The sequence below is a fragment of the Ambystoma mexicanum genome, chromosome 3q, assembly GCF_040938575.1.
Source record: "Ambystoma mexicanum isolate Mex_15411 chromosome 3q, UKY_AmexF1_1, whole genome shotgun sequence".
Taxonomy (NCBI): domain Eukaryota; kingdom Metazoa; phylum Chordata; class Amphibia; order Caudata; family Ambystomatidae; genus Ambystoma; species Ambystoma mexicanum.
This window is the reverse complement of record NC_090926.1, coordinates 577,339,454-577,360,497: the sequence shown is the minus strand read 5'-3', so window position 1 is coordinate 577,360,497 and position 21,044 is coordinate 577,339,454. Positions and strand designations below refer to the sequence as shown.

Genomic DNA, 21,044 nt, shown 5'->3' with positions numbered 1-21,044 from the left:
TCCTTGTACAGATGGCAGAAAAGCCTTCAGCGCAAGTCTGATGGCCCTCAGCTCTAACAGGTTGATATTCAGTCTGGACTCCGATGGAGACCAACGACTGCTGATGGTCAAGTCCTTGGCGTGGGCTCCCCACCCCATGAGTGAGGCATCCGCGACTACTGTTATCTCCGGCCAGGGTTGCCAAAACTGTTCTCCTTTCAGAATGTTCTCCTGACAGGCCCACCAGTGAAGGTCTCGAGCCACCCTGTTGGGAACCTGAAGATCTGTCATTCTCCCTGAGAATTGTGACCACTGAATTCTCAGTGCCCACTGGAGGGATCTCATTCTCAGGCGAGCCTCTGGCATTAGGAAAATGCAGGATGCCATGAGGCCTAGCAACCTCAAAAAGTCGAAGGCTGGGAGACGTTGGGCATTTTGAAACTTGGTAACCATCTGTAGAATATCTTGAGCCCTCACCTCTGGTGGCGAGGCTTTTCCCAGGGAAGTGTCCAGGATCGCTCCGATGAACTGGAGTCTCTGCGATGGTATCATTTGTGACTTCTTTAAATTGAGGGAGAAGCCCAGTCTGTGAAGGGAGTGGCAAACGTGATTTAGCTGGATCTGAGCTTGTTCCGAAGATACAGCCCTGATCAACCAATCGTCCATGTAGGGGTAGACGTGAATCCCGTCCCTCCTTAGACTTGCAGCCTCTACCGACATTAACTTGGTGAAGACCCTCGGGGCGGAGGTCAGCCCAAATGGCAGCACTCAAAATTGATAATGAGAGTTGCCAATTGCAAACCTCAGGTATTTCCTTTGTTTGAGATGGATTGGCACATGGAAATAAGCCTCCTGAAGGTCCAGAGATATACACCAGTCCGGGAACTGAAGGGCCTGAAGGATCTGAGAAAGAGTGAGCATCTTGAATTTGTCTTTCCTGAGGAATTTGTTCAATTCTCGCAAGTCCAAGATGGGTCTCAGTCCTCCGTCTTTCTTTGGAATGAGAAAGTAAGGGGAGTACCAGCCCCTGCTCCTCTCCGCTACAGGTACCGGTTCTATGGCACCTTTCTCTAGCAGGTCTAAAATTTCCTGCAAGAGGAGCAGATCTGGAGCTTTTTGAGAGCTGATCCCCGGTGGATGACTCTGAGGTATGCGTAGGAGAGGCAGGCAGTAACCTTGTGCAACTGTATCCAATGCCCAAGCATCTGACGTGATAGTCTGCCATTCCGCCAGATGTTGAGTTAACCTGCCTTACCTACAGGTGTCTTGTAAGGGAAGTCCTCAGAGTGGTTTTGGGGCGGCTAATGCAGATGCCGATGGTAAAGAAGCACCTGCTGTTGCTGCGGCTTTAGAATATCTACCCCGTCCACCTCGGGTAGTTCTTCTTTGTCCCCTTTGAGCCGGTCGTCCTCTACCTCTTCCGAATGCGGAGTAGAAGCGAAAGGACTTGCCTCTCGCAGAGGATCCTGTGGGACGAAAAGGTGTCTGACGGATTGCAGCGCCTAGGGATTTTGCTGCTGCCTTTGATGTTTGCAGTTTTTCTAAACTGTCATCCGCCTTTTTCCCAAACAAAGAAGAGCCATCGAATGGCATGTTCAAGAGCCTGGCTTGCACATCTAGGGCAAAACCAGACTTTCTCAACCAAGCGACTCTCCTGGTTGTTGTACTTGCCGCCATTGCTCTGCTGATACTGTCAGCTGAATCAATGCCCGTTTGGAGGGATTCGCACATAGCGTTTTTACCGTCCTGATATGATATTTAGGAACGCCTCCCTTTCTTCTCCCTCTGGGATGCAGTCAGCCGCTGTAGACGCACACTCCCAAAGTGTATGGCTGAATCTAGCAAGGGTGCAAGTAGCATTAATAGATTTTAACGCCATGCTACGTGCCGAAAAAACTTTCTCAGCCATAGCATCATATTTTTTGTCGTCCCTGTCCTGTGGGACAGTAGGGTAAGCAGTCTTGATGTCAGTAGAAGATGCTGCCTGTACCACCAGACTTTCTGGGGATGGGTGTTTGGACAAAAACTCCGGGTCTGCAGAAGATACCCTGTATTTAGTAGACAGTACTGCCGGGACGACATCTGGGGTTTCCCAGTTCGTCATGATTTTCCTTTGAAGAGCTTTATGAAAAGGTACTACAGGATCCTCCTGTGGACCTTTATCAAGAATATCCGTGAGGTCATCTTGTTGGAAAGCCTGTGAAGGTGTTGACCACCCCATACATTCTGTGATCCTGGCCATTAAGGCTCTATAGGGGGTTTCAGCATGCTCCCCCGGGTCTGGGCTAGCGAACTCCACCTCAGGGGAAGTGTCTAAACCACTTGCCTCATGTAAGGAATCATGGAGTTCCTTTAATCTGCGTTCCTCTGAGGATAACTCCTCTTTAACTGGGGTTGCAGATCTCTGCAACTCAAATGTCTCTTCTTGGTCAGATAGTTCTCCCTCTTCCATAATTGAGGACATTGTTCTCAATTGGTCTGAACTCACAAAGGGTGTGAAACCCATCTCCAAGGCAGAGGGTGCCAAACTTGTTGTAATCGGCCTCGAAAACGTCAATGTCGTCGACGCCGAAGGCTTCGAACGTGGCATCGGAAACAAAGGCGGAGGCCTCGAGGTCCTCGATAGAATTGGGATTCTGATTGAGGATGTCGACAATCTCGACGACATCGTCATCGAAGACCTGGGGATAGCCACTGGGTGCGCCGCAACCGTGACTTTCCTGGACGTCGACGTCGAAGATGGCGTCGAGTCGACAGACTCGTGTGTCGAAGGTCCCTTCGACAACGGCGTCGAAGCCACCGACCTCGGTGTCGACGGAACCTTCGAAGAAGGATTCGAGGTCTTAGCTTTACTCGAGGGTTTGTGACGCGCTCGAGGAGCTTCCTTCGCCGGGTACTGCGACTCGCAGCGTTTTGGACCTTTGGGTCTTTCGACCAGAGCATCGCTCTCGGCAGTCTTCGAGGGGGCCGAGGCCGCTTTCTCGAAGACGCTCATCATATTTTTGCGGAATTCCTCCCATTCAGCCCGGGAACCATGTTTCCTGGGGCAAGGGATTCTCTTAGGTGAAACAGAGGAAGAGGACGAAGAAGGGGATCTTCGACGTCTCCTCTTCGAGTGCTTCGATCTCGAGGAGTGATGGGACCTGCTTCGAGACCTGGAGCGCGAAGGGTGACGAGGAGACTAATGTCTCGACTACGTCGAGGAAGAAGAAGCTTTAGAAGTCTTACCTTTTTCCAGCTTCCCCCTATGCTCCTTCAGGGCCTTAGCTGTCATGGACATACAGTCCTCGCACTCCGAACAATGGTGTTCAGCTCCCAAACACCACAGACAAACTCTGTGAGGGTCAGTCAGCGACATCTTTTTCCCACAGTCTCAGCATTTTTTAAAGCTGGACCGAGGGGTCGTCGGTTCCGACGAGGAAGCCATCGAGTATGGATCGAATATCTCGAGGAAATTGGATTAATTCTCTACGAAACTGAGCAACGATATTCCGAGGCACTGAGTAAGCGCGGAAAAACAGAACTGAGCAACGGACGTTGCGCGCGGCCTTTATAGGCAGGATGACGTCGACACAGCGGCTGTCGAGGGACATCGACTCGGCGGACGTCGACGCGCAGCGCCCTCTAGAGAAAACATTTTCCGAGGCCAGCAAAGCTGGAAAGAGATATCTAAGATAAGGAATACGTGGGAGGACACAATCCCTTCGAAAAAGAAATACTTGCTGGTAGAAACGTTGTTGCACCATATTGATACTGGAAAGAGATTATAACCCAGAAGATGAGTTGTGACTATAGGGTGAGAATATCGAAACCATACATATCCTTACGTGGGGTAGGAGAATCGGGGCAGGGCGGATACAAGGCAGGAGACTGCCATGACAAACTGCTATGTGGCTGGGCAACATGTTATGTTAAAGGTATTTGTACAGTGCACCATCACCACCGGAAGTGGTCCCCAGCTGCTCCAGCTGATCTGAAAGCAGAAGGGTGGGTGGTTAGTAGGGAGTAGGAGAGCTCTGGTGTCCCGTTGCCAGCTTCAGTTCCGTTTTCACAGTGCGCCGAGAGTGTGTGCGTATATCGTGGGTGTGCCCATGTGCTGATGCCAGTTGTGTTGTTCGTCTGTTACAGTGTGGTGAAGTGCGTGCGGTTTGCTGTGGAGAGAGGTGGTTGTCTGGGTTTCAGTGAGAGAGACGTATGTGTAGACACTGCAGATTCGTTTTTTCTTCTATTTTTCTTACCTCTTAGATGTTTGTCCTTTGTCCTTTCTTCTTCCTCCGAGTCATGGGGCCTATTTGTTTTAGTCTCTGGTTCTGACCTACCTGCTTTTCATGTATGGTGTGGTCTTTTGTGCTAACGGTATCCCGTTTCCCTGCCTTCAGGAGGGGAGGTGTAAGGTATGATGCCCCTGGGGATTGTTAGGGAGAATTCCAATTTGTGCCAATTCCCTTCACCCTTAGAGACCCCAGCTCTTTTCCTGGACTTTATGACTTTTCATTTTTACCCTGGAGTGAGAGATCTTTTTCTTACTATGTATTTTGATCTCATTTGAATTATGCGTTTCCTTTTTTTTGTAGTCTGACAAACTCCATAGGCATCTACTTTTTGTATGGTGACAGCAGCTTGAGTGCAGTGTCACAGACATCCTTTATATTTCTCTTAAGTTTTAAATACCTTTCCTTGGGTGAACTACAGTTCCCAAGAATAGTGAAGTGAAATTGACTTCCTTCTCCACTGCAATCTCCACGCAGGGTAGGCCTTGAAGAAGATTCTGGAATCCTCCAAGAAGAAACTAGACGAAAATTTGCCCGTGACTCGATTGACCGGAACAATAGAGTAAAACTCTTCGAAAAATCACAAAACGCATTAAAAGATACAGAGCTATAGCACAAGGACTCCCAACACTTGAACGTGTGGTAGAAATCTGAAGACGGCTGCCAAAAGGAGGTGCTTAGGTAGAGGGGAGTCATTGGCTGGGGGCAGTATGACCCAGAGACCAGTGGTTGGTTGCTAGGAGAAACAGTTCAGAAGTCGAGAATTGCCAGTCTGACGGGGAATATTCATAAGCAAGTGAATCCATGCCAGACCCTATGCTGGAGAATATTTGCTATCTAAGGTGTGCTCCAGCTCCATAGACTTTGTTCCAATTGACCTTGGCTGTTCTGGCTCCCTGCAGAAATATCTAGTCCATTGACTTGGGTTCTTACTGTCCCTCATAGGTGATGCAATGGTTTTTAACTAATATTGCTAGGAAAAGTTATCTAGAATTCATTCGGAGGAGTACAAAAGTGATATATAAATGCCAATACTGCCCCAGTTAGTGAAGTCACCTTAGGGTGTAGAAGTGTGTATGAAGGATCTCTAAAGAGTATCAACTTGCTTTGCCTGGATTCTGATAAAGTATTTTGAAGTGTATTTTTATTGTTACACAATGGCCCTTTTAAAGAATGCTTATTTCAAACTGACCGTAAAAAAATTATTTTACTAGAAAACCTTGAGTGTAAGTGTTATTTGGATACTTGTATTGGTCAATGTTAGGGAGGATTCTTAAATATGTGCTAATTCCCTTCTACCTTAGAGACCCCCAGCTATTTTTGCTGGACTTTAGGACTTTTAATTTCTAACCTGGAGAGAGTGATACCTTTTTCCCCACTTATTTATTTTCCTATGATTTGGACTCCGTTTCTTTTAACTTTTGAGTTTGACAAACTCCATAGGCATCATCTTTGCATTGTGACACACAGCACCTTTAGTGCAGTGGCACAGATTTCCCCAAGGTTTAAATACCTTCTCTTGGATAAACTACTGTTTCCAAGAGCAGTGAAGTGAAATCGACTTTACTTCCATTTGTAACATTCTAGATTCAGCACACTATCTTATCATAGGGTGCTGGAGGGGTTATTTTATATCCCCTTTGCCTACTTTCTCATGTAACATTTTGATGTTACCCTTTCTACAATTAATGGCTGGTGGCAGTGGTTTACTTTTAACTACCACTGGGTGTTTTACTGCGGGCTGCGTTTGCAGCAACAGTAAAGCACCCATAGGTGCCCATTTTGTCACAATCGCCCTGGTTGTCTTTTCGACATTTCTTGCTGGAAAGGTCCTTGTGATTTACTCTGCGCGCCAAACCAGATTTGGTCCCTTGGTTCGTTTTATATCTTTGGAGGGATTCACGAGTGAAGCCCACCTCTGGCTCCAGCATGTCTGGCGAGGGCAGGAAGTGAGGGGAGTTCCCAAAACTCTATGCTTAGTCTCCTTGGTTACAGGCATGCACCCAAGGGAGATTGGCTGGAGGACTGTCTTTGGAGGACAGCCACCCTGCTGTGTGATTGATTGACAGCTAGGCTGTGAATGAATGGGAGAAACCTGCATAAAAGGCGAGGCTTTTGGATTGGAAGGCAGAGTCGACCACTGGACGAAGGAATCCGAAGAACTTCTCGGAAGAGACGCTTGCTGCAACTCCTGGACCGTTGGTTTGCCTGGTGAAGCCCTGCTACATTGCTGAAGCTCCAAATTCGCCTCGACTAGAGAAGCCCTGCAACCGACAACTGGGTTGGTGGAACCAATCAACCCCAAATTGAACTCGTATGGACATCCTCTCGGAGCTGGCTGTACTTCCATTGCTGCTGCAGGAACCGAAGTGCTAGGGAGAGGAACACCAGATCGAGCGCATCGCTTTTAAGTCGGACCTAGCTCCAGGAAGATCCTCTGGACTCCCATGAAGCAGGACTGATCAAGCCTGAGCCAACTCTGAGTGCTGGGCCCCAGATGCAAGGAAAGTCCATTAAGGTATCTGAGAATCACAGTGGTGGTGTTTGTGAGAGACGCAAGGAGCCGAAACCGCCAAGTGCTGCTGATCTGAAGTTTGCCCATTGCTGCCGTCGACCTTCCATTCATAGTGCAGGTGTCCCCAGACGTCCTCTCTCTTGTCCCCAAGGCTAAGGCCCAGGAACACAGGATCTGCAGACCTACACAGGAACAGAAGCCAGCTGGAAGCAGTTTTTCTTTCAACCATAGGTACTGCACAACTAAGAGGACTTACCTCTTGTCGTGTAGCCTTGCTAGCTCTCAGTTGAGACTTGTCTTGGTTGCCCTTGCAGAGTCCTACAGTGATTTCATTTTCTACAAACAACTCTAAAACATTGTGCAAGACTTTACCTACCTGCAATAAGTGCTTCAGCTCCCCTAGTGTAACGCTCACCTGATTCCCGCAGAGGCGCCGGTCTTGACTGGGTGAATGCCGTATCTTCAAAGGTGATGTGTAACACACGGTTGGCTCTTTGGGCTGGACCTCTGTGCACTGTATGTCTGACTCGAAGAGTAATATGTCTGCAGATAGAAAATATGGGATTAATGAACTGGGGTTATTGGGTGCCTCTCTCCTCTTCCCTTTCTCTTCTCCTGTAGAACCCCAAAGGTTAACACCCTCACCTTAGGTAAGTGAACGCTGAGCTCTCCATCTGCCTCGGGGCAGGGTGCCGTAACCAGTTTCTTCACTGGATAAGGGTGCAGGCCTCTTGACCTCAGAGGACTGCTGTCCGTCGTTAACTGCACGAACGGTAAGTTCTGGGCACTTCAAATGTCTTAAGTCTTTTGTAATGATATCTCTTGTTTTGCAAGGTTCCGGCGATGGCGGATGGCGGGCTGATGAGAGTTGAGGATCGAACCCGCGTGAGGAATAGAAGCGCCTGGAAGCACGTAAGTAAGCGCTTGTAGCCTGCTTCACGATGCGCACTAACTGTCCCTTTTATCTTGCAGGTACAAGTTCGGAGCTTTAGAGAAGCTGAAGGGTGCTGGAATACCCACTGGATTCGGCGTGGGAAGGAGTAATGGCACGTGAGTAATAAAGTTGCCCAATGTCTTTAAACGCACCTTCTTTTGTCTGTCAGATGCGGGATGCAGCGCCGAAGGCCTCCGGAGCGTGCAAAGAGCTGGTAAGCTTTTGTCTTTCAGATGCCGGAATGCAGTGCGAAGACCTCCGGAGCATGCGAAGAGTAGGTAAGCCTTTGTCTTTCAGATGCCGGAATGCAGCGCGAGGTGTTGGTGACAGCCGATGGACCAGGTAAGAGACGCGCTGCCACTGAAGACCGTAGTGCTAACCTGTTCTTTCTTTGTCTTTACAGGTGCTGCTGAAGACTGGATTCCAGGATGGTAAGCCTTTGTTCCCTTAGGCCCAGGATCAGAAGCAGAAGACACGATGAGCGTTCTGCTTCAGAGAATGCAGAATAACGCAAAGCAAGATTCATCCATCGGGTGTGGTTTAAATAGCCTTCTGTAGTGCTTAGGTGTCTCCTTCCACAGCCACGCCTAGGTAAGAAAAGAGTTCCTGCTTTCCAGAAGAGTTCCAGTGTTCTGAACCTAGGGAGTGGCTCCTGCCCCACCCAACAGGAAAAGTAGTCCCAAACAGAAGAGGATCAGGGGTTCAACTGGCAGGTAAGTAAGCAGCATGGTCTGCTGCAGGTAAGTCCACCCAAGCATTATGAGCCCGGCGCTTCCAGCGCTGGGACTGGGCATCTTTATGAGCCTGGTGCCACTGGCGCCAGGACAGGGTCCAAAAGGTCCCAATTGGGACTGGCTGGCACTCGGAACCAGGGTTATGGGTCTGCTTCCAAGGGAGTCGGGCAAGTCCTGATCTTTTGGAAGCAGAGATCATGACACCTAGACTGTTGCTCAACTAACATTGGCTGTCCTGGCTCTGACTGTTATTTGCCTTTTCCCCCAGTAAAGGGTTAATTAACTTTGTATTGGAGGATTTTAAAAAGTACTTACCTGCTGAAAAATATTTGTTAACCATTGTATTGACCCTCTTACTTTTTTTCTTTTGACCTCCCACTCAGTATTGCCCTAAATGTGCCAGTGATAAATCAATGTCCACAGTGTCCTAGTTATGCAAGTCACCTGAGCGTGTAGGAAGTGTCTGTGCTATCCCCAATGGGCATCAACTGATTTAGTCAAACAGAGTATTTATTGAAGTATATTTTGTGTTATATGATTGCTCCCTTCTAAAGGCGGCTTATTCAACTGACTGTTAAATAAATAATTGTTTAATCAAGAAACCTATTGTGTAAGTGTTTATTTGAATAACTGCCATTGTGAAACTCTAGAAATGTTACAGCTCACATTGACCCCTCTTGAGATAATGTGAAAAACAATGGAGAGATCGCAAATGTCCGCTAGGGGCGGAATCCTACCTTGATTTTGGGAAAAACGAACTTACTCAATACATTGAAAGGTAGGAAAAAAGGTTGTCAACAGCTAAGCAGCTTGTCAATAACTACATCAGTTTAGGAAAAAATGTCAATTTTAATACTCTCTCATAAAAATCAGGAGCCATAGCACATATAAAATGCATAATCAGACACTCTAAAATGGTATACATATGTAACAAGACACAAAACCTAACAATTTCTAAAAAATAGAGATAACCAATTTATCAATCTATATTCAAACCTTTGCTGTTAATCCTTATGCGTTTTAATCCTTAATGGATCACTCAATGTTTTTATCACTTAATCTCATATTCAAATTTGGACACCCCTTTTAGTGGGACATTAAATACTAGTCAATTCAGTATTATTTCTAAATTGGGAACGCAACATGTTTCAGTCCGCTTTATGATAGTAGGGACTTTCTTCAGGAGTAGTCAAGGAAATAGTATTTAGAGTAGAAACAGTGGGTCTGTAAAAATCTTGTTTTGAAGATATTCGTTTGAAGAGCTGTAACTGTTGACAAAACCATAAAAAATCAATGATTTAGATAGTATTCTTATGGCACGTAACCTAGTGTCAGAAGGAGTTCAGGATGAAATAAATTACCTGGCCTTCTTAGTGTAGGAGCTCTCTTGGCGGTCAGTTGAAAAATACTATTTCCTTGACTATTCCTGAAGAAAGTCCCTACAATCATAAAGAGGACTGAAACATGTTGAGTTCCCAATTTAGAAATAATACTGAATTGACTAGTAGTATTTAATATCCCACTAAAAGGGGTGTCCCAATATAAGATTAGGTGATATAAACATTGAGTGATCCATTAAGGATTAAAACCCAGAAAGTATAAGGATTAACAGCAAAGGTTTGAATATAGATTGATAAATTGGTTATCTATTTTTTTAGAAATGGTTATATGTTTTGTTTCTTGTTACATATGTGTACCATTTTAGAGTGTCTGATTATGCATTTTATATGTACTATGGCTCCTGATTTTTATGAGAGAATATTAAAATTGACTTTTTATCCTAAACTGATTATTGACGAGCTGCTTAGCTGTTGACAATTAACCTTTTTTCCCTCATGAGATAAGCCTGGCTGCTCAGTCACTACCAACTTGTGTAGTACATGCTTATACCAAAGGTTGGTTTAACTATTGCCAAGAGGACAGGGCTGGTGCAGTCTCCCACAGGGTACTGCATACAATCTTGCCTAACAATGGCTAGGCTGGTGATTGCTTGCATAAATGGGTCTATGAACATTGCATCGAAAGTGGGTGGTCTGTATATCAAGATGAATCAGAGGTTTGTTTTTGGATTAGTTATAGTCAGAGGATTGGAGATTCACAATGTGATACCTAAAAGGTCTTTTATTTCAATTTTTCAATGTTCCTTGTACTCTATTGCCAGTCCCCTCCCCGTTCTGTTTTTCCCATTGGCTTGTGCGTACTTGAAGTTATCAGGGAGACAGTTATGGAGTGTGATTTTGTTGTCTAGTCAGGTTTCTGTAATGAACAAGGTGTCGATTCCTCCGTCGCAGAGGAGGTCGTAGATCTTGGTAGCAGACATTGATCTGGCGTTGATTAGGTTGCAGTGGATATTTTTCCTGTGATTGGGTTTTATGGATTCCCGTTTTGCATTGATGGTGTTCAATTGGGTTTTGTGTCGTCAATTGGTTGATGTTCTATGGGGGTGTTTTTTCGTTGAGTCGGTTACTTAGGTTTCTAGTTGGGTTGAGGAGTTCTACTGTGTCATCTTCCGTCTTATCTTGCGTTTTGTGGCTATGTCTTTGTGCTCTAGTGATAAGGGTGTGGCGTCTTATCTTTCTCTTTGTTAGGCAAGATTGTATGCAGTACCCTGTGGGAGACTGCACCAGCCTTGTCCTCTTGGTAATAATTAACCCAACCTTTGGTATAAGTCTGTACTACACAACTTGGTAGAGTGACCGAGCAGCTATCTCAAGAGGGGTCAATGTGAGCTGTAGGGTTGCAACAGGGTTTCACAGTGACAAGTATCCAAGTAACACTTACACTCAAGGTTTCTTGATTAAACAATATTTATTAGTCAGCTTGAATAAGCCTTCTTTAGAAGGGAGCAAATATGTAACACTCAAATACACTTCAAAATACACATACTCAGTTTCAATAAAATCAGTAGATACCCTTTTGGGATGCAAACAGACACTTCCTACACCCTGAGGTGATTTCAATAACTAGGACATTGATGCATCACTGGTACATTTAGAATACCGAGTTTGGTGCCAAAAGGAAAAGGTTAGGGAAGGAAACAATGGTTAGCAAGTATCTCAAACAGGTAAGCACTTTTGAACCCCCCACCCCTCAATGCAGTGTAGATGATCCCTTTCCCAGCTATACAACTAAAGAAGGTATGACTTTTGGAGGGACAGATCAAAACAAAGTCTGAGGTTCTTCAGGGAGCCAGGACAGCCAATGTCAATAGAGCAAAGTCTAGGGGAGCTGAGGCACTTCTTGAAGTTAAGCAAAAAGTCTTGCACAATGTTAGAGAGTTTTGTAGAAAAAGAAATCACTTTTGGGCCACAAGCTCGGAGGAGGCTTGTGATGGGCAAAGCTGCAAGCAACTCTGAAAAAGGCAGCAAATGCAAGTCTCAACTGACAGCTAGCAAGCTACACAAGAGATAAGTAGTTCACAGTACCTTAGGTTTGAAGAAATTGGTTCCAGCTGGCTTCTGTTCCTGTTGTAGTATGGTAGATCCTGTTCCTGGGCCTCAGTCATGCTGACGAGAGAAGACGCCTGCACTAAGATTTGAAAGTCGGCAGCAGAAATGGTCAAAGTTCAGATCAGCAGCACTTCACAGTTTCAGCTTCTCGTGAATAGCGCTGCTACAGTTCTTGGACACCTTGTGGACTTTCCTTGCTTTTGGGGTCCAGCACTCTGTTGAGGTGGCTCATGCTTGGTCAGCCGTGCTTCGAGGGAGTTCCGGAGGATCTTCCTGGAGCTCGGGTCTGGCTTAAAAACGATGCACTCTATTCTGGTGTTCCAGTCCCCTGGCCCTCGGTTCCTGCAGCAGCAATGGAAGTACAGCCAGCAAAGAGGATTCACAGTCTAGTTCATCTTGGGGTCGATTGGTCCCACCAACCCAAGGGGAGAGGTCGTCCTTTGCAGGGCTCACCTAGTCAAAGCGAATTCGGAGCTTCGGCAATGCAGCAGGGCTTCACCGGACAAACCAACGGTCCACAAGTTGCAGCAAGCTTCTCTTCCAAGTTCTTCTTCTGATTTGTTCGTCCAGTGGTCGACTGCCTTCCGTGCAAAAAAGACCTCGCTTTTTGCAAGTCTCTCCCATTCATTCGCAGTCTAGCTGTCACTCGCACAGCAGAGTGGCTGTCCTCCAAGGACAGCCAGCTGGCCAATCACCTTAGGGGTAATTTCTGTAACCAAGGATAGGGAGTTTCGGGCACCTCTGTTGCTTCCTGCCCTGCCAGAGGCGTGCTTCTCCAGTGGATATCCCGCTAAAGACAAAACGAACAAAGGGACCAAACCTAGTTTGGCATGCAGAGTAAATCTGAAGAAGGACCTTTACAACAAGAAAAAGCGAAAAAGACAACCAGGGCCATTTTGATCAAATGGGCACCCATGGGTGCTACACTGCATCTGCAAACGCAGCCTGTGGTAAAAACAAACAGAAGGAAAAAGTAAACCACTGCCACCAGCCATTAATTGTAGAAAGGGTAATATAAAAATGTTACATGAGAAAGTAGACAAAGGGGATACTAAGTAACCCCTCCAGCACTCTATAGAAGATAGTGTGTGCTGGGTCTACAAAGTTACAAAAGGTAAGTAAAATCAATTTCACTTTACTGCTCTTGGAACAGTAGTTTAACCAAGAGATGGTATTTAAAACTTTGGAAAATCTAAAGGACTTCCCTGTGCCACTGCACTGAGAGTGCTGTGTGTCCCAATGTAAAAAGACACCTATGAAGACTCCAAAACCAAAAGAAACACAGAAAACACATTGGATTCAAAGTACAAAGTCCCAAAGTTCAGCAAAAGAGCTTGGGGTCTCCAAGGTGGGAGGAATTAAACACTAAAATGAAAATTCTCCCCAACACTCTTCTTTTGAACGGTTCTAGCGGGTTGACATCTTGTCTGGATGTTTTGGTGGCGTTGACAAATTTCAGTTCTGTGGTTGTTGCGAGGTATGGAGTGAGGTATAGGGATTTTCTCTAGTGATGTTGGTTGATTGCGTTTGCCAGCATGCGGTCTGTATTTGATTCGACTTCGGCCTGGGGTGGCGGGGATGTGGATCCATTGGAGTTGGTCCTTGTTCCAGGGGAAAGGTTAAATACTTACAGGAAGGCTGTGTTGGGGCAAACCGTGTCTGTGCATTGGTTGCAGTGGAATTATTTGCTGTTTTGCTTGCGAGCAGGAATGCATAGACCCAAAAATGCAATGCAAAGGGATTTTAAATAAAAAAATGAAGCTACCAGAAGAATTTCCAGTGGTAATGAGTTCGAAGATTGTCACTCTAGTAGTTAATTTCACTCTCCTCAGTTGCAGCTGAATTCCCAAAGGGCCCAATGAAACTCAAGGCCAAAACAAGTCTAAGGTTGCTTGGGTTTCCTTGCAAAACAAACACCCTAGTTGTGCGGGTTACACTGCACACACAGGGCTGGCCAGAATTTAGCACCGCAGTGAACAGATTTGTGGAATAACACTGAAAAAACGACTCTTCAATTCTTTCTTGGCTAATGCAGCTTCAGAGTGTGAATGCCCCCTCTCAGGTAACCCCATGGATTAGGACCCCCTGGACATTAATGCACATTGACCCACACGTCCTCAGGCCAGAGGAGGCAGCATAGACCTGAAGGAAAACTTGGCAACTTATGTCACTCATCTTGTGTACTATGGGAATTGTAACCTGCATGTACTGGGGAACAAGAGTAGGGTTAACAAGGCTCATCTTCGTTTCATCTAGCCACATTCAGGAGGTGCGAGGAAAAAAATACTAGGCATGATCAGATACATTCTTAAGGAAACAGGGTGCATATCCACATACATCTAGGATGTGCTAATCAAACCAAGAAGACTACAAGTCTGGGTTCAATACTTTTTGTGGCTTTGTGGTCAGGTTTTGGCGCTCGAAAGGGCCATAAGAGTGCGTGCTCCATGTCCACCTTCCTTGAGACGTACCTGTCGCTGTAGGCTGCGGCGGCAGCAGCGGCTGCAGTGGCAGCGGTGGCAGCCGTGGCTGGTTGAGTGTATCTGTAAGCTGCATATCCGCCCTGAGGAAAGGAGGCAAATAGACATGATTACAAAGACACTACAGAAATAAGAGGATAGGTGGGATGAATCACAAGGAAAGAGGTTGAGGGATGCCAGTTGGCTAAAATGCCATACAAACATTGTTGCTCTTATATTAACTGCTGGGAGAATAATACGTTGATCTATGGATGCATGTTAAAGGTTTACCTAAATTCGTCATTTTCAGACTACACAGAGTGGGGACTGTCAGATTTTTGGCAAGTGACTAAAAAAAACACCCTGGGTGCAGGTGGGGAGGAGACAGAGGTCTCAAGACAAATGACTAAAAATTCAGCCCAGTGCAGTTGCGGTGAATATCGAGTGGCACATATCATTTGCAATTACATTTTTTTTAAGTATTCCTACTAAAATACTGCTAGTCATGTTTCAAAATGTAGTCCATGTTTCTGCATTAATATTAATAACCCAAGTGTGGAGGGCTAATTGGTTTAGGGGTTGTTTCATAGGTTATACCCCGGAGCAAAATGTGCACTCTCCACTAGCTAATGAGAATTGATTCCCGGCGAGTAAGAAATGGTGTGCCGAGTGTACGTATAAAATTGAGGCGGCAAGTGACTCTGGTGGCTGGCTAGTAGTTTGCAACTTTTCAAGTTTGTCACTTAGGTTACACCTTTGACTATTCATTGTTGGACAGCCTATCAATTTTGCCATTTAATTTCTAAAAGCCACTGATACTTAGAGAAGCTTCATCTTCCTTCCTCGTTTACATGTTCCTCCCGTTTCCGATTCGGGAAAGCTTCAGATGTAATGGGCGATTAAAGAGCAATCCTTTAAGGGTGTCAGGAAAATCATAAGGAAGGCATGTGGTAGCAATCCTTGCATGAATGACCAAAGATAGCCTGGAGGGGAGAGAGCCATCCAGACTTTTGGGATGTGCTCTAGAGCAGCCACAGAGAGGGTATTCAGAATGCCACCCAATGGATAAAGCTTTGGAATATGCAGATCCATGCAATGCCATTTCTGCAAGATCTACTCACAGAAAGTATACTGGCCCCTTTATAATATTTAATTAGCCAACTGGAAGGAGTCTCTAGTACCTATTTTAATGGACATCACAATTAAGGTTAAAAAGCATCTGCCTATATTTTGATTGCCTTTTACTTTTCTATTAAATACCATTATAAGTAAATATAAAATTAGTAAATACATTTAATATATTGGCCAAAGAATCCTTTACGTGGCTATGTTTTGAGCAAGGAAAGCATTCATATAAATTGTTGAAAAACCAGAACACCTCTGCTTTGTTGCTGCTGATCATACAGAGTGTGCCAACCTTATTAGCAAATTGGTAAACGTTACTTCAGGAAAGGCGGGGACTACTGGGGGCGAAAGGGGAGGCAGAGGGGAGGGGGCAGGGGAGAATGAAGAAGGAAACAAGACAAAGATTACAGATCACAGCCAAAAAAAGAAATAAACCATGCTAATCTGAGGAGCTAAAAACAGCAGGAGCAAATGAAAGACTGGAAATAAATGAACCACCACAGTCAAAGTACTAAAAAAAGTCTCTCCCAGCATTCACTTGGGACAGCTTGTAACCCTAGGCTAAGAAAAGCTTAGTGAGGGGAAAGGTAGATACAGCCTCAAAGTCACTAATGCGTGCAGCCACAACCAACCACATGGCAGTCCAAAAAAATAAAGAAAGAAAAACATCAGGAAGAAAAGGGGTGAAATAAATGTAAAAAACACCAGTCACCACAACTCAAAATGATACACATTCCAACCTGCAAGGCCTCGCAATACAAAAGGTCTACGCCACTGGCATTCACCCACTGGGTCGCCCACAAGAATGTTAATAGTCACAAGCAATAAAAAAAATCAATTTTAAAAACGAACGTGTAATCGGAGAGGGGAACAGAGTCCTTCAGAGTGATGGCAGGGAGAAGGTGTGCTGGCAGCATGGGCCAGGCCCATGAATGCATTGAAGAGAAGGGTACTACAGGGTGACAAACCCTTCACCAGGAGAATACAGGCATCTACCTACATTGGGAAGTAGCTGTGCACATGTCCTGAGATCTTAATATGGCATACATTACTTACCGAAATCATATTTCTGATGCTTGTAGCTGCTTAGATTTACATGCTTTGCAGAGGCTAACATCTAGTGGTAGGCGCAAAGTATTGCACATGTATTTGAAAGGCATGTACACTGGTCGGGTTTGTAATATTATCCCTAGTGCGACATCTACTGTACCCATTATCCCTCACGCGTCAAGGTCCCTCAAATTGTTTGACTAGCGGCGTATAAAGTGTAAGCGTGGAGACTAGGTACATTAGGAGGTGTGAAAACATCTATGATTTACCCAAGAACCTTCAACTTCAAGAGGGGAGGAAGGGCAGGCGCACGTGAATCCAAGCAGATACATCCATCAGAAATACTATTATGGTAAGTAATGTATGGCTTCTGAGGCTTGGGGATCTGCTTACAATCACATGCTTTGCATAGATTAGCAAGCAGTACTTGAGGACAAAGTTATTTGAAGGTAGAGCGCGAAAGATGTTTTAACACTGCCTGCCCACCTGTGCATCGTCTTTATAGTTCTTGGGGTGTTGCAAGAAAGCAGGAATACTATGGATTGATTTACATGGAACTTTGAAATGAATTTGAGAAAAAACACGGATGCGAGTGTAGCACAACTTTGCCTTTGTGAATAATTACGAGGGGATCTTGTACCGACAGTACTTGTAGTTCACTTACCCTTCTTATAGATGTGATAGCAACAAAGAAAGCGATCTTATAAGTGAGATCTTTAAGACTACTGGCTTTGTGCATTGGCTCCAAGGGGGCTCCCATGAGTCCCAGCCAGGAGTTGGATTAGAATTGCAGGGTATAATTTCTTAACATCCTGCATGAATGCCTTGACCACAGGCCCCTTCCACCATGAAACTGTACTTTGTGATGTGGTGTTGGCTGAGAGAGCATGTAGATGTACTCTTAATGAACTGAATACAGAGTCCAACAGATACAGTAGATAGTGTACTATCTGTAAAGTTGAAGAGTCAATTGTATTGATTGTACGTGCTTTGCACCATAACATAAAACGTTTCCATTTGCTGAAATAATGTGTTTTACTTACGTGCTTCTTTTAGAATGTGCATTCACCTCTGGTCTATGTTTAAATGACCAAATTCCATGACTTCAGAAGCCAGGCTGCTAAATTCAATATCTGAGGACATGGGTGAAGTGTTGTCACTTGGTTCTGTGACACGTTGAATGGGCACGGTAGTTTCATGGGAGTACAAACACCTAATTTGTAAGTGTGAATATCGTGTTTGTTGTGCCCACGCTGGAGTTACTGGGATCATTGTTACTTGCTCCTGGTGTAGCTTGTGGAATATTCTGTTGAGGTGTTGGGGGTTGGTGCAGGCAGCATATGCAAATTTGCCTGAGTGTTGGGCAGAATTCTCAAAAATATGCTAATTCCCTCCACCTTAGAGACCCCAAGCAACTTTGCTAGATTTCGAGGACTTGATTTTGTTATCCTGGAGAGAGTGACTCCTTTTCCCCACTCATGCATTTTAATGTGAATTTTACCTCTTTTTTTGGTTATGGAGTCTGACAAACTCCCTAGGCATCATCTTTTACATTGAGTCACACAGCACCTTCAGTGCAGTGGCACAGGGAAGTCTTAGATTTCCAAAGGTTTAAATAGCTTCTCTGGGATAAACTGTTTCCCAGAGCAGTAGAGTGAAATTGACTTTACTTAACATTGTACTTGCCAGACCTAGCACAACCTATCTTACAATAGAGTTCCGGAGGGGTTACTTCGTATCGCCTGTGTCTAAATTCTTATGTAACATTTTTATGTTACCCTTTCCTCACAGAATGGCTGGTGGCAGTGGTTTCGTCCCGAACTACCATGGTTTGCATTTACCGCGGCTGTTCACAGCTCCGGTAACGCTAGCCGCGAGAGCCATCTTTTTCAAAATGGCACAGAGCCATCTTTGACAAAATGGTCCCCGGTCTTCTTTTATCGGCATGTATTTGAGGAAAGGTCCTTCTAGAGATTTTCTCTGCGTGCCAAACCAGGTGTGGTCTCTTCGTTCACTCCGCCTTTGGCGGGCTTCAGGAGTGAAACTCGCCTCTGGCTCCAGAGTGTCTGGGGTAGGTAGGAAGTGAGGGAGGTGCCCGAAACTCCCTGCGCTTAGTCTCCTAGGAGACCCAAATGCCAGTGTGATGATTGGCTGGCTGGCTGTCCGGCAAGGAAAGCCACTCTGCTGGGTGAGTGACAGCTAGGCTGGAATGAATGGGAGAGAAGTGAATAAAAGGCAAGTCTTTTGGCTTGGAAGGCAGAGTCAACCACTGGACAAATGAACCGAAGAAGAGCTTGAAGAGGACGCCTGCTGCAACTCCTGGACCGTTGGTTTCCCCGGTGAAGCCCTGCTGCAGTGCCCTGCTGGTTGAATTTCCTCAGTTGCTGCAGACACCAAATTGTGTGCGGTACTTTTAAGCTGGCCTAATGCTTTTGGTAGATCCTCTGGACTCCCATGAAGCAGGACTGACCAAGCCTGAGCCACCTCAGCAGAGTGCGGGACCCCAGAAGCAAAGACAGTCCACCTTGACAGCCAGGAACCGCGTTGTTGCTATTTGCGCTAGCTGAAACCCGAAACCGCTACTGAAAATGAAGTTTGCCGGCTGCAGGTTTTAACACTCCCAGTGCATTACACGAGTCCCCAGTGTCCTCCCTCTTGTCCCCACGACTGAGGCCCAGGAACAGTGAGATCTGCAGAGCTGGGCAGGAACAGTAGTCATCAGCCGAATCTTTTCTTCTTTACCAAGGTACTGTTAAACAAGTCTAAGAGAACTTACCTCTTACTGCAGAAGGGCTTGTAAATTCCACAACTCACAAGCCTAATCAGCTTGTGGCCCTACATTTGATTTTTCTTTTCATTAAAGTCTCCTAAGAACTTGTGCAAAGACTTCAATTTACTTACCAGAAGTGCTTTATCCTATCCAAGACTTTTGCCCATTGACTTTGGCTTAGCCTATTGAATTGAATGACTTCTAGTGAACTCAAAAAGTATCTGTGCTGCTTAAGAATATTTTGTGGTCTCTTGTGTTCTAATAAACTTTGTCTTTTACCAACTTTTAAAGAGTGTTCTGAATGCCAACAGGAAGATATTAGGGTGCCCAGCACCTTTGTTACTGAAGTCACCTGTGGGTGTAGGTTGTGTCTGTGGGCCATCCCAAAAGGGCCTGGTCTGATTCAGAAACTCAAAGTGTATAGTATTAAAGTATATTTGTGTGTTCAAATTCTATTACTGACTGATAAATTGTTTATGCAAGAAATCTTGTGTTTAAGAGTTTATTTGAATACCTGTAACTGAATCTTTGTGTAACTCCGCTATAGCTCACATTTCCCCTCAGGAGCTAAGCCTGGCTGCTCAACACCCAACCAAAACTGTGTAGTACAAGCTTATACCAAAGGTTGAGTTGCCTATACCTGTAGTCAAAGTTGTTTGTAGTGTTCCCAGAAGATACTGCATTCAAACTTTGTCTAACACTGTCCAGTTCATTAACAGAGCGCTTTCCCTTCAAATTTTGCTGGAAATACCTCAATGCGTAGTCTTAGCATTTTGCATTCTTCTGTGTAGCAAAGAGGTCTATGTCGTGGCACCCCCAGTTTGAGAAGAGGTTGCGTAGCACATCTGCGTTTGTCACTCGTGTTCTGAGGGTAGCACTAAACTTCTGCTTAGTACGTCTGCCAGAGAATTCAGTTCCCCTGGAACATGCTGTGCTAGAAGAAAGAACAAAGTTACTTACCTCGTAACTGTTGTTCTCCAGCATGGGTCTGGCATGGATTCACATGTTCATGAATATTCCCAGTCAGGCTGGGAACCCTTGGTAAAGAAAAAAATCAATTTCACTTCTGAACTGTCTTTCTCCTAACAACCAATCATTGGTCTCTGGGTCATACTGCCCCCGCAACCCCCTGCCAATGACTGTCCTCTACTTAAACCCCTCCTTTGGCAGCCATCTTTAGATTTGGTAGCACGTAAAGTGGCAGTAGGACCAAGAGAAGAGCCGCAGAGGGGTAGGCAGGAGGGTTTGCATGTGAAGCCATGCCAGACCCATGCTGGAGAACAGTTACAGGTAAGTAACTTGTTCCTTCTCCAGCATTGGGTCTGGCATGATTCACATGCTCATGAATAAAGAATACATAGCAGTAAACATTCACAACCACGGGAGGCGGCAAGGCTCAAGATTAAGCATCTCAACATTAAGCACTTCCTTACCTCCTCACCAGGCTCACCTTAAAGCGAAATGGTTGCGCAGCACTGCTTGGCCGACTCTGGACTCCTCCCTGGAATCTCGGTCGACGCAGTAGAATTTCGTGAAGGTGTGCGTCGACCTCCAAGTAGCAGCCCTGCAGATGTCCAGCAGTGGCACACCAGACAGGGACGCCGTAGTTGCAGCGATCGTTCTGGTCGAATGGGCTCTCAGACGGCCTGGTCAGTTTGCCAACCAGTGACAATGGGTGATGCAGCAGGAGAGCCACCTGGAAATAGAAGCATTGAGAGGGCCTTCCATTCACAGGGCCAAAGTTCACAAACAGCTGTG

At 45.5% G+C, this 21,044-nt stretch overlaps 1 protein-coding gene across 13 annotated transcripts in view; it reads right to left on the bottom strand.

Annotated features, from left to right (window-relative positions):
• RBFOX2 (RNA binding fox-1 homolog 2) overlaps positions 1-21,044 on the bottom strand; it is a 1,085,372-nt gene that overhangs the window by 85,928 nt on the left and 978,400 nt on the right. For all 13 annotated transcript variants that reach the window (XM_069654361.1, XM_069654368.1, XM_069654359.1 and 10 more), the window contains one exon: positions 14,354-14,445. In XM_069654361.1, coding sequence (XP_069510462.1) covers positions 14,354-14,445 — 92 coding nt within the window. The remainder of the gene's footprint in view (positions 1-14,353; positions 14,446-21,044) is intronic.